General features: G+C 42.2%; 1 protein-coding gene across 7 annotated transcripts in view; it reads right to left on the bottom strand.

The window, feature by feature from the left end:
- Positions 1–14,253, bottom strand: part of HEATR5B (HEAT repeat containing 5B) — a 297,408-nt gene that overhangs the window by 137,701 nt on the left and 145,454 nt on the right. For all 7 annotated transcript variants that reach the window (XM_033938914.1, XM_033938913.1, XM_033938919.1 and 4 more), the window contains 2 exons: positions 8,888–9,077; positions 7,995–8,164 (listed from right to left, as the gene is read on the bottom strand). In XM_033938914.1, the coding sequence (XP_033794805.1) occupies positions 7,995–8,164; positions 8,888–9,077 (360 nt within the window). The remainder of the gene's footprint in view (positions 1–7,994; positions 8,165–8,887; positions 9,078–14,253) is intronic.

The raw sequence follows: 14,253 nt of genomic DNA, 5'->3' as shown, positions 1-14,253 counted from the left end.
ATTAAAACAGCTGTAATTGTAAGAAGAATAGCAAGATGTTAAAACAGACATGTCAGCTGAATAAGGCAGGAATCTGGTTGGTCTGATGAAACTCAAGGAAAGAAAATTATCAAGTTTGACCTAATTTCTCCTTTCTTATTGTTTTCACCAGACCTGTCTAGAACCTGCAAGATATAGCAAAGAAGTCCTTATGAGAGGGATTCTGCAACTCCTACCTGCTAAACTTTCACTCTAAAGAAAGCTGCTCTGGCAACCACATCCAAGCAGTAGTGTTTCTTCCCTAAATTCCTTATTCCCTCACTCCCAGATTTTCTTTTAAAGTGCTCTCTACTTCCTCTCTTAACCTCAGTGATGACCATAAGTCTTTCACATAGTCACTTATCTGATTGTTGAAAGCAAGTTGCTCTTCCACGTTGTAAGGATATAAAGGGGGGGATCTCTTTTCTCCCTCAAATTATTGGACCATATGCAATCTCGCGTTTGTTTCCAAGACAGCAGATAAGTTAGTTGACAAACAGCTAATTATTTAGACAAGAACATAAGGATAGTCAAACAGGTACAGACCAATGGTCCATCTAGCCCAGTATCCTGTTTCTAACTGGCCAATCCGGGTAACAAATACCTGGAAGAAACCCAAATAGTAGCAACATTCCATGCTTCCGATCCCAGAGCAAGCAGCAGCTTCCCCCATATGTTTGGCTTGATAGCAGACTATGGATTTTGCCTCCAGGAACTTGTTCAAACCCATCTACATTAATCATAAGAACATAAGAACATAAGAACATAAGAAGTTGCCTCCGCTGAGGCAGACCATAGGTCCATCCTGCTCAGCGGTCCGCACCCGCGGCGGCCCATCAGGCCCATTGCCTGAGCAATGGTCTATACCTATCTATACCCCCCAATCCCTTTTTCTTCTAGGAATCTATCCAAACCTTCTTTGAAACCATTTAATGTTTTCTTGTCTACAACAGCCTCTGGAAGCGCGTTCCATGTATCCACCACCCTCTGAGTGAAAAAGAACTTCCTAGCGTTTGTTCTAAACCTGTCCCCTTTCAATTTCTCCGAGTGCCCCCTTGTACTTGTGGCGCCCCTTAATTTGAAAAATCTGCCCCTGTCTATTTTTTCTATGCCCTTCAGGATCTTGAAGGTTTCTATCATGTCTCCTCTAAGTCTTCGCTTCTCCAGGGAGAAAAGTCCCAACTGCTTCAATCTGTCGGTATATGGGAGATTTTCCATTCCCTTTATCAGTTTGGTTGCTCTTCTTTGTACTCCCTCAAGTACCGCCATGTCTTTCTTGAGGTACGGCGACCAGTACTGGACACAGTACTCCAGATGCGGCCGTACCATTGCACGATACAGCGGCATGATGACTTCCTTCGTCCTGGTCGTAATACCCTTCTTAATGATACCCAGCATTCTGTTTGCTTTCCTAGAGGCTGTGGCGCATTGCGCCGATGCCTTCAGTGTTGCGTCTACCATCACTCCCAGGTCTCTCTCCAGGTTACTAACCCCTAGTGGTATTCCCCCCATTTTGTATGTGAACATCGGGTTCTTTTTCCCCACGTGCATGACCTTGCATTTCCCCACGTTGAAGCTCATCTGCCACTTTTCGGCCCACTTTTCCAGCTGCGTTAGATCCTTTTGGAGATCCTCGCAGTCTTCCTTGGTTTGAGCCCTGCTGTATAGTTTGGTGTCATCTGCAAATTTAATGACTTCACACTTAGTTCCCGCCTCTAGATCATTTATGTAGATATTGAACAAGAGCGGTCCCAGCACCGACCCTTGCGGAACTCCGCTCGTGACCCCTTTCCAGTCTGAGTAGTGTCCCTTTACGCCAACCCTCTGCTTCCTGTTTGCCAGCCAGTTTTTGATCCATCGGTGGACCTCCCCTTGTACCCCGTGGTTCCATATCTTTTTAAGCAGTCTCTCGTGTGGCACCTTGTCGAAGGCTTTTTGGAAGTCAAGGTAAATGATGTCTATAGATTCCCCTTTATCCACCTGGCTGTTCACTCCCTCAAAGAAGTACAATAAGTTTGTGAGGCATGACCTACCCTTACAGAAGCCATGTTGACTCGGTTTTAGCTGCCCATTTTTTTCGATGTGTTCACAGATGCTGTCTTTAATCAGTGCCTCCATCATCTTTCCCGGGACTGAGGTCAGGCTCACCGGCCTGTAGTTTCCCGGGTCCCCCCTTGCGCCCTTCTTGAAGATGGGCGTGACATTTGCTATTTTCCAATCCTCCGGGATATCTCCGGTTTTTAAGGATAGGTTGCATATCTGTCGAAGTGGCTTCGCTATTACGTCTTTTAGTTCCTTGAGTACCCTTGGGTGAATGCCATCCGGACCCGGCGATTTGTCGCTCTTTAGTCTGTCAATCTGCTTGAGTACATCCTCTTGGCTTACCTCTAAACAGACCAGCTTATCGTCTTGGTCTCCTATTACGATCTCCTCGGGTTCCGGAATGGTGGTTTTATTCTCCATCGTGAAGACTGACGTGAAGAACTCATTTAACCTGTCAGCTATCTCTTTCTCTTCTTTTACAACTCCCTTTCTGTCTCCATCGTCCAATGGTCCCACTTCTTCTCTCGCCGGTTGCTTCCCCTTGACGTATCTGAAGAACGACTTGAAGTTTGTTGCTTCCTTTGCCAGTCTCTCTTCGTATTCTCTTTTTGCTTTTCTAATCACTCGGTGACACTCTTTCTGGTGTTCTTTGTGCCCTTTTTGGTTCTCCTCTGTTTGGTCTTTTTTCCATTTTCTGAACGATGCTTTCTTGTTGCTTATCGCCTTCTTCACTGCGCTTGTTATCCACATTGGGTTTTTTGTTCTATTTTTTTTGCACCCTTTTCTAAACTTGGGGATGCATATGCTTTGTGCTTCGTGCACAGTCTCCTTGAATAAGGTCCAGGCTTTTTCTATGGATTCCTTCTTCCCTATGTTGCCTTTGAGCTTCTTTCCCACCATTTTTCTCATGGCATCATAATTTCCTTTTTTGAAGTTGAGTGCCGTCGTTGTGGTTCTTTTCCCCTTTGATGATCCAATTTCAAGCCTGCACTGGATCATGTTGTGATCGCTGTTACCTAGTGGGGGTAATACCGCCACCTCCTTTGCTGTCCCCCCTAGTCCGTTGAAGATTAGGTCAAGAGTGGCATCGCCCCTTGTTGGTTCCGTGACCAGCTGCTCCATGAAACAGTCCCTCGTGACTTCTATGAATTTTGTCTCTTTTGCGCAGTTTGAGTGCCCAATACTCCAGTCTATCCCAGGATGGTTGAAGTCCCCCATCACCACCACATTTCCGCTTCTGCATACCTGCTTCAGTTCAGCCTCCATCTCCTGGTCGATTTCTTCCGGTTGTCCAGGTGGGCGGTAGTACAGACCCAGTTTAATGTCTGCTCCTGCTCCTCCCTGTAGCTTAACCCATAGTGATTCCAGGCCATCCGCCCGTACTGTTGTTTCCGTCCTGGCTGATGGTATGGAGTCTTTTATGTACAGCGCTATTCCTCCACCCTTTTTATGTGTCCTGTCTTTCCTGTATAGTTTGTACCCTGGTATGGCCACATCCCATTGATTGTCCTCGGTCCACCACGTTTCTGTGACTCCAATTATGTCTAGGTCCTTATTGCTGGCTGTGATTTCCAGTTCTCCCATTTTGGCCCTCAGGCTCCTAGCATTTGTGTATAGGCAGTTTAAGACCCAGTTTTTAGTCCTCTCTTTTTGTTTTCCTTGTGCTTTGGTATTCCTGTAGTTTCCCTCATGGTTTGCCAGCTCCTGAGCTTCGTCCTCCTCCTGTTGTGTGTGTGTGACGTCCTCTGCCTGTTTCCCCTGCGCCTCCTGCTCTCCTAGTTCCCACTCCGTCCTGGGCTCTTTTTCACAATGACTTTGCCCCTCTGTTTCCTGTTGTTCTGTGTTGGTGCCGCTTACCTGGTCCATTTGTGCCCTCGATCCCTGCAATGCGTCTTTAGGTCCTTTTTCATCCCATACACCCTCAGACCCGAGTCCTCTTTTACACTGTCCCACATCCTCTGGCAAAGAGTTCCAGAACTATAGCAAAATAAAACTTTCCACTATTAAGCACATTGTGAAAAACAAAACCTGAAAAAAATCTCAAATTCATGTACAAATATGTCACACAACAGTAGCACTAATTCCTATGATTCAAATAGCAAGAACACTACATACTACAAATATTTATTTATTTTAAAAATTTCTACACCGCTTAAAGCCTAAGCGGTTTACAGTGAGCCCCCAAAACACCAATCCACCTCCTCTTACTAGTAAAACAGAACAAGTGGGACCAGTAACAGTCTCTACACAGAAGCTACATGCCACAGAATATGGTACCTCAGTCACATGCAAAACCAGATAGATCCTCATCAAATGCAGAACAGGATCACAAATTAGAAATATAAAGACAAAAACTGAACTGGGAACCCCAAGAAGTCAAACTAGGCATGTACCACAGCACGAGAGAAATAAAAACAGAAATGCATTTCCTCTTAAGCTGAACATAATACAAATACATCCACGATGTACATTTCCTAAACTACAGTAACTAGTTAATACAATCAAAATAAAATGCTTTTTGCTACCTTTGTTGTATGGACATTTTTCCCATCATTTTGATCCTAATTTTTTCTTTCCTGCATTCCTGTCTGTCTTCTGCTCTTTCCAGGGGCTGCTATCCATTTCTCATTTCTTCTCGTCCCCCATCTTGTTCTATATTCCCTTATTACATCTGTTTATGGATTATTTATATTTGATAAAATCTCCTACCTTACCAATTGAGGCAATGTACAATCAAAGATATAAGCAGAAGGGAACTCCACCAAAATATAGGAAAAGTTATTCATATACACAAGGAACATTATTCAGTCTAACATGCTGTTGCTATTGGCTGCATATTATCTCAACTGGCATCTGAAATTTGCCAGCACTTTGACCAGGACCTGGGGTTACAAACCGTGGAAGGTAAATGTAAAAAGCTGAGATTTAAGTTTGAGTTGACAGAGAGGCAGAAAAAGAAAGGGAGGAAATAGCTAAAATAGAAAGATCAGCTTCTCAGAGACAAGTTGTTCAAAACAGATTTCAACTACTTTCCCACCCAGCAGTCTTCCATCTACTTCATTTTACTCTTCAACTACCGATCAACTTTCCATCTCCTTCTCTTACCCTCTAGCTTTCCCAGTTCCTGTCTCATTCCCTCCCCTGCCTCCTAATCATTTCTATATTCTCTCTGATAACAGCTATCATTACATAATTTGTCCCTTTACAGTGCATATAAAAAGCACTATACCACAGCTAGTTCCACATATAGTATAATAATAATAATCAGTTTATATACCACAAGGCCGTAAAGTTCTATGTGGTTTACAATAGTTAAAAAAACAATATAAAGGGTGCATTAATCTCATTCAACTAGTTATTACTTTTGTAAATGTAATTTCTTTTATTCGCCTATTACCCACCTTGGATCCTTTTGAGGACTTGAGTTGAAATTTATGCTTATATTTGATATCCTTTTATATATGTTCTCTTTTGTATTAATTTCTTGCTGAATTTCCTTTCTGTACAAGTTTATGCTTGATTATATTGAAAAATTCAATAAATATATAATTTAACCAAAAAAACAAAACAAAAACAATAAAAGAAGTTGAATAGAACTAAAAAAGTTAAAAGCCAATAATTAGAGACACTAAAATGATCAAAATAGTGCATAATAAAAGTTTTACGAATTAGCTGCCTAAATACTTCAAAAACAGATATGTTTTTAGATGTCTCCTAAATTCCCCATAAGTGTCAGTAAGCAAAAGCAATTGTTCTAAATCCTTACCCCATAAAGCTGCTTGATATGAAAAAAGATTTTGATGATGTTTTTTAAGTTTACATCCTCTAACAGGCAGAAAAACAAAATTCAGATGTGAGTTTCTCTTATGTCTGTTGGTTGCTAAAGAGAAAAGCTCAATTACATATTTGGGAGCTAAATCAAACAAAACCTTAAAATAGAAGCAACCAAACTTAAACTTCACCCGCGCCTTCATTGGCAGCCAATGAGGGTGTTACGTGATCATATTTCTTCAACCTAAAAATCAGCCTGACCGCCGTATTTTGTACTATTCAGAATTGTTGTATATTCTTCTGGGAAATTGCCAAATAGGCAATATTGCAGTAATCAAGCTGACTTAGTATAATAGACTGTACCAAAACTCTAAATGATGAAACATCAAAATACGCCCTAACGGACCGAAGCGTCCAAAGAGTAAAGAAACCCATTCTGACCAAAGAGTCCACCTGGTTCTTCATAGTCAAGCCCTGGTCCAGTATTATTCCCAAAACCTTAATGGTAGATTGAATAGGATAGCTGAATTTATTTATACGCAATTATGTTTTAGTATCAAATGGGCGCGATGAAGCTACAAAAAAACTTCGGTTTTTTTTTTTTAGTTAAGCTTTAGTATCAGAGGATGAAATGGTGGCCCAACAGGGTCATAAGCCAGCAGCTAAAAAAAAAAAAAAAAGATGGATGTAAGGATGCACAGAAAAAGGAATATCTACCCTTAAAATACAGTAATGGTGCAGTATGAATCTCTAGTAAGAGTGTACTGTGCCTAATTCTCAATACTGTACCAGCAAAACTATGCAGAGATGAATGAGTTGGCTCAGAAGGCAGCTACTAAAATGATAAAAAAAATTTACCATAAAATATGTGAAGAGAAACTTAAGGTCTTATGTATACACTAGTCTTTAAGCCCGTTACATTAATGGGTGCTAGAACAGATGTGTCTGTCTGTGTTTCTTTCTCTCTCTCTCTCCTTGGCCGCTGTCTGTGTCCTTCTGTCTCACCCCCGAGCAAAGCTGTCTGCCCCCAGCACCCCCCTCCCCCCAAAGCAGTCCCCTTTCCCTCTCCCTGACTGTCTCTTCATGGCCCCCCCTTCTGTATTCCCCCCAGCACACACCTACCCCCAAAGCAGCCCCCTTTCCCTCTCTCTAACTGTCTCTCCATGGCCCGTTCTGTCTTCCCCCTCAAGCAAAGCTGCCTGTCCCCAGCACACCTCTCCCCACAAAGCAGCCCCCTTTCCCTATCCCTGTCTCTCCATGGCCCCTTCTGTCTTCCCCCCAGAGCAAAGCTATCTGTCCCAAGCACACCCCTCCCCCAAAAGCAGCCCCCTTTCCCTCTCCCTAACTGTCTCTCAATGGCCCCTTCTGTCTTCCCCCCCAGAGCAAAGCTGTCTGTCCCCAGCACACCCCTCCCCCAAAGCAGCCCCCTTTCCCTCTCCCCCTGTATTGTTCCCGTTCTTACCCTCCCGCCATCCCAGCGTCTTCTGGTCTGCTCCTCTTCAAAGCAGCCTGCGATTGTGGCCAGCTTTAGCGAACCTCGCAGGACGCTCTCCAACTCGGTAGCACGTTCCCTCTGACGCGATCCCGTGCATCAAAGGGAACGTGCTACTGTGGTTGGAGAGCGGCCTGTGCGGTTCGCTAAAGCTGGCCACGATCGCAGGATGCTTTGAAGAGGAGGAACAGCGGCGATTGGTGAATGAGGGCGGGAGGGGGGAAGCTCCAGTGTGTTCCCTGCTGAGGACGCGGGCAGGGAGAGAGCTTGCCTGCGCTTCCTCAATGGTTGATGAGTGAGGGCGGGAGGAGGGGAGTGGCCAGAGTGATCCCTGCCACCGCATTCTAAAATAGAATACAGCCACGGATCACAACTCACAGCGGCAGGGATCACGCCATTTAAAAGCGGATGCGCGGGTAAGGTTTTATTATATAGGATTAGAAGGCATGAAGGAAGGAGAGTGGGAATATAATGATATAACAGAAACTTTCAAACACTTCCAAAGAATACAGAGAAAGCAGGCAGTTTTTAAAGGAAAATAAGCTTTTGTTTTAAAATGGAGATGACAAGAAAATGGAGATGAGAAGCTGGAAGGGCATTAAGACCTTTATCTGATAACAAGTTGTAGGATTCTGTATTTGAAATGGGTCCAATAAAAATGTATACTCACACAGAGGCTGGGAACCAGGCTAGACAAGTTTACATGGCGTGGTGCAAACATGTGAAGCTGCTGAAGACAGGATATTGCAGCTGCCTGAACAAGAGAGTCTGAATGATCTTGCATGATTGCACAACCCACCAAACAAGAGGAACGGATTGTTGAAATGGTAGCACCATTACCTAAACATGAAGCAAGAAACAAAAAACATAGTAAAATATATACTATACATTTCTCTAGTAAGAATACCTGTCCTATTAGTTTATGTATTATAAAACTACCTTTTGTTAAAATACTAGCTCAAAAGATAAAACAATAATTTATGTTGATTAAGTAAAATAAATGCCTTGTGGTGTTTCATTTTTAGCATTTAACAAAGCAACAGATATAGGAATGTCTTATGGTGCAATTCCAAAATACAAAAAGTGGAAGAGCCACAAATAGATGAGAGCAGGCGTCCAAAATCAAGCCACTTTATTAAAAAGAATGAGGCAGCAAAATCATAAAAACATAGAAATATTATGGCAGATAAAGGCCAAATGGCCCATCCACTATCTCCTCCTCATAGAAACAGAGAACCATTATGGCAGATAAAGGCCAAATGGCCCATCCACTATCTCCTCCTCATAGAAATAGAGAACCATTATGGCCCATCCACAGTATCCACTATTTCCTAGTGTATCCATTCTATTTGGCTTGATTTTGGACTCCTGTTCTCATCCTATTTGTGATCCTTCCACTTTTTATATTTTGGGTTTGGTTTATATGGTCCAGCACCCATTTGTTTTTCAACTTATGGTGCAATTCAACAACTTTCTATTTACAAGATTCCTTCTGAGTGAAACTGATCCAACAACTTATAGGCCTCAATTTTTCCCTTGCTTTTTCAGCTTGTGAAAACTTACCTTGTAGTTCTGGTCCAACAGTTGTGATTATGGCCCCTAGACATCTACCCAGACACTGATGCACTTCTGTGTGAGAAGGTGGAACTGTCAGTAGTAGAGTAAGAACCAGAGAGAGGGTTGGCTCCACATATCCACGATACATCGGTCCACTAGAATCTACTATCAGGGCAAGGGAATGGAGAGACCAGGTCTGCAAAAAAAAAAATTCATTTCTTTTATATTCTGTCTATTGAAACATTACATTACATTACATTACATTAGGGATTTCTATTCCGCCTGTGCCTTGCGGTTCTAGGCGGATTACAATAAAGATGATATCTGGGCATTTCCAGTAGAATTACATTACAGGAGAAGAGTAGATTACAAGTAACAGTGAGGAGTTACAATACATATCGCAGCAGATGTAACATAGCCACGGATTACAATAAAGAAGATATCTGGGCATTTCCAGTAGAATTACATTACAGGAGAAGAGTTAATTACAGTTTATATTGAAGAATTATAGTACATTCAATATCACAGGAGATGTTACATAGCAACTGAGTCAATTTACAACTGGTGGATAATAAAGAATTGCAATATATTCTAGATTACAAAAGTTGTTACATGCGCTGAGTCAAGTTTCTTCAGATGGAGAGTAGCATCATATGCCTATAAGCGGAGGTGTATTTATTGTTTTGATGATTGCATGATGTTGATTAATTAATATTGATGATATGGACAGTAGGGTGTTTATTTTGGTTGGATAAAGAGATTCTGTTCCCAAAGGAATTGATTGGGAACTCATTAGATGGCGGTTTAGATTGATGGGAGATATTTTTTGAACAGTAGTGTTTTTATTTCTTTTCGGAACTCTTTTATGTCTGTAATTTCGATCAGTAATTTTGAGATGTCGGAGTCAATATTAGCTGCCTGTGTTCCTAGTAGGTTGTCATAAAGTTTCTTACGTCGAGTACCATTGAGAGGAGGGTAGGTGAAAATGTTCTGTGTTCTCCTTCTTCTGGATAAGAGATAGTAGTGAAAACGGTTGTTTAGGTAGCTGGGTGCCGTGCCGTGGGTTACTTTGAATAGGAGACAGTAGAGTTTGAATTGTGTTCTTGCTTTTATTGGTAGCCAGTGAGATTCTAAGTATGCTTTGGTAATATGGTCGTATTTGCTGAGTGAGTATATGAGTCTGAGGGCTGTGTTCTGGACATTACTAAGCAGATCACTTTCATAGTTTGCTATTTAACATAATAGTCTAGAACTTCTATTGATATGGAAAGATATAAACTGATTTGAATTGAACATAGCAAGTGATGACAAAACATACCTACTGAACCATCCAGTCTGTCCAGTACATCTATTTATGGAAAGATTAGGTTCTTACCTCAGTAATCTTCTTTCTAGTAGACAGACAGACAATTCATTCCTGAACATGTGGGTAGTCAATTCCTTCTCGCAAAAACCTAGACCTAATGTCTGATACGAGAGCGCGGAGGCAAGGGAAGGAACATAATGGAAAAAAAATGAATAGAGGAACTCCATGCTCTATTAGAGGTAACGGGAGGATTCCGAGAAAACCTATATGTATAGAGGCTGAGAAAATAATAAACGACCTCCTAGAGGCAGGCAAATCTAAATATAGGTGATGGAGATGCCAAAAAGATTCAAGAATCAAATAAGAAAGGACTACTAGCAAATACATCAATATGGAGCTGTAGGGGTATTTCTATATTCACACCTGCAGGTTAGGCCTCTATGATGTCATCAAAGCCTGAACCATTGTCTTAAGAAATCTTTCTGCTGCACAAGAAACTTTCCAGCATGAATTTTGCAAGAAGAAAGAAGTACACAGCTTTGCTGTTTCTGCCTGATGCATTATGGGTATGTACCAGAATGTTATTCTACTCAAGGACATTCATCTGTGCCTTCATTATAGGACTGTGTGAATATGGGGGAAATTATCCTGTTCTTATCTGTCTAACGGCCCTGGGTCTACCAGCTTATATGATACTTTCCACAGAAAGGCTTTTCATCCAAGTTCTGTTTCTGGATTGGTCCGAGGAAGTCATCTGATGAGATCCAAGAAAGAAGGTGCTAATTATTAGTTAGTCTGTGATGAGGTGCGGGGGAACTCACATCTACCCACAGGTGTTCTATATGTAACCTTTTTCTTTTAATAATTAGACCTGTAAGTTACCTCGTGTGACTCTCTGCCTAAGAGAGAGAAATTCAGACTTTTTAAACAGCTCTGAATTCAGCATGGATAGGAACTTGTTTGCTGATGATTTATTGCCTTACCCAGGACTGACCAACACGTACCTTTAACAAAGGACTTCTTCTATCTACCACGGCTGACAAGAAAAGTTTCCATTTCACCTAATTTGTGCAAGAGGCCTGATTAAGGGTGAGAATACGGAATTTACTGTCTAATTAGCTTGGGAATTAGATAAGGATCCAATTGTGATAAAGGACAAGGTTCGTAAAGCTCCATTGGTGATAATATAATCATTTGCTAATCAGGGATTATTATTATTATAAGGAATTGTTTAGTGTGTGTGTGTAACAAGTAGAATTACTTAATTGTCTAACAATTAGATTGTGATAATTATGTACTGAGTTTCATTTGTGTAATCAGATATTTTTAATTATTGCAGCTGGCTTGTGAATTATATTTTTCTATTTTCATAATAAAGATATTTCTCATTAGCCTGGGTTTTGTGTCGTATAAATAGACCAAGATATTTGGACCTGGATCAGAGTTTATGGTTTTCCCTAGACAAGCTTAACAGAGACGTAATGTGTTTATGAAACTGCTGAGTGTACCATAAATCTTCCTACAGATTTGGGGGCTCGTCCGGGATATTTAGGTCTCTATTTTATGACCGTAGCCATGTCTGTTGACACTGAGGCTCAAATTTCGTGACATGCTCTTGAAAAAGATGTTTTTCAGAAATTAGCTGTGACAGTGTTAAAACAGCCAGACTCTGAAGTGTATTTTTCTGACCTAGTTCGTTTATTACATGCAGAAATAGAGGAATCTAATCAGGCTTATTGTGCTGTTACAGCGTCTCCTGCAAGCTCGTACTAAACCTACAGGAGAACACTATTCAGAGCTCATCTGTGCGTTGTTTGCTTTTAAAACTTCTGTCTCTGCTAGTTTATCTCAACAACGTCAGCTTCAGAGTGATTTGTATGAGCAATTAGAGGATTGTAAAAAATCTTTGCAGGCGGAACGGACTCATAATGACTCTCTTGAAATGTTAGCTTCTACTTGTGAAGATCAGCATTCCGATTTTGATCAGGTGATGTCTGAGTTACGACAGCAATGTTCTGAGTTGAATGCTGAACTTGAAAGTCATAAAAAAAGACCAGTGAATATTTCTTGTGTGAAGTGTTCGTCTTTGGTAACTCAACTTAATAATGTCCGGGCTCAGAAGGCTGATTTACAGCTCTCTTTATCTACTTGTCAGAAAGATCATGACAAGGCTGTAAAAAACCACGCTGAGGTTTTGTCTAAGCTGCGGACTGAATTAGCGGATGTAACTGCTGCTTATGTCTGTCTGGGTGAAAATTTAGATTCTACTGAGCGTTTATCTAATGAGAAGGCTGCCCGTGCTGACAGACAATTGTGTGCATTAAAAGCTGACTTTATTGAATCTCAGAATAGACTTTCTGAGTGTGAGTCACATGTTACACAGCTGACTGACTCTCTATATTAAGCAGATGCCGATAATCTGGCTCTGCGCCAGGATGTGCAAGCTATTTCCTCCCAAAGGACTGCGTTAGCTGCTGATGTGAAAGTTTTGCAAGACAAGGTTGCTGCTTTTTGTAGTGAGAGGGATATTCAGGCTGCCACTCCCCCTCCCTCTCCCCCTGTCTCACCTCCACATTCCCCTACACCAGCTCCTAGAACTGTCTTTTGTCCTTTTCACAGCTCTAGGGGGTGGGGTGGGTACAGGAATTTGCAGGAGTGTTCTGATTCTACTACAGAGGACTTGTTACCTAGTAACAAACCCTGCCCTGAGAAATTGGTGTCACTAGTTGACCGCCCAGTGCAGCAACCACGCCCTGTAAGGTCTATCTCAAATTCCTGTGACGTCACTGAACCTGCTGATTCTAAACCACATCCGGTAAGGTTAGTTTACAGTGAGCCTAAACAACCACCAGATGGCGCCAAAGCACCAAACATTTCACAACATGCTCCACAGAGGTCACATCACAATACTGAAACTGTGAAGGATACTCAAAAGCGAGGAGGTGGTTATTCCATACCACCCTATCACGCCCAGTTAATGAAGATGTTTAAACAGATGATAGAACCCTTTAGAGAGGGAACTAAGCTAACTATTGAAGCACATCTGGCCTCAATACATGAGTTCTATGAGACTTATGTAGTAACAGAGGAAAGTGATAAACTCCGTTTACTCCGTTGGTCCTTTGCTTCCGAGTGTTCTGAGACGTTGCGATCCATCATCACTGGTACTTCGGATGTGTTAGAAGTGGAACAACAACTCAAGAGACGTTATAGTACATACGCTGATTCCACTGAGTCTCGCAAAGCTGCATTCCATTTGCGCTGTGGGCTCCAGGAAAATCCCCGTGAATTTGCTTTCCGTCTGAAACAACATTATTTTCCAGACAGGACTCCTTCGGAGGACGAACTGGAGTATGGAGAATTCCGATCTCTCTTTGCAAAAGCCTTGCCTGAATATATGAGTGTGGTTGTGGCTGGTATGAAAAAGGCCTCTTACTCATCGATCCTGGCCATAGCTGAGGATTTCTATGATCATAAAGTCAGGGTTCCTGCAGGCCAATCTGAGAAACCGGTGCCCAAAGCATGATCTAAGGAACAGAAGCTAAGTGTTTGCGCTGTTCAGACTTCAATTGCTTTGGAACCTAGTAGCCCTGTAGTTTCCACTCCAGGACCTGTATCACCCCGTCCAGCGGACCTGCCTTCCTCTTCTGCTGCACCACCCAAAAGGGATGGACCCAAGACACAGAAGAAGAGACGGCCAAATAAGCCAAGGCATCTTGATGATGAGGACAGACGCATGATAGCGGAACAATTGGCGCAGCTGATAGATCATATTTCTACCCTGGAACTGACTTCCAAACAACTGGCAGTACCTGTCCCAGCGAGAAGGGAACAGACCCTGAGGAGAAAGGATAACAATGTCGGTTACAAGCCTTCCAGCACTCGAGTGGTCAAGTCTATAGCAACTGACACCCAGGCTCCCTCAGGACACACCCAAATTGTTGGAGGACGATAACGCATGACTAGTCCGAGAACCGATGTCTCCACCCACTCTTGTATCTTCTGTCCAAACAACATCTCCTGATGCTACACAAGACATTGATCCGGTACAATCCAGTTAATTATC

Source organism: Geotrypetes seraphini, chromosome 3 (genome assembly GCF_902459505.1).
Source record: "Geotrypetes seraphini chromosome 3, aGeoSer1.1, whole genome shotgun sequence".
NCBI lineage: Eukaryota > Metazoa > Chordata > Amphibia > Gymnophiona > Dermophiidae > Geotrypetes > Geotrypetes seraphini.
The sequence above is the reverse complement of the archived record's forward strand: the minus strand, read 5'-3'. Positions and strand labels throughout refer to the sequence as shown.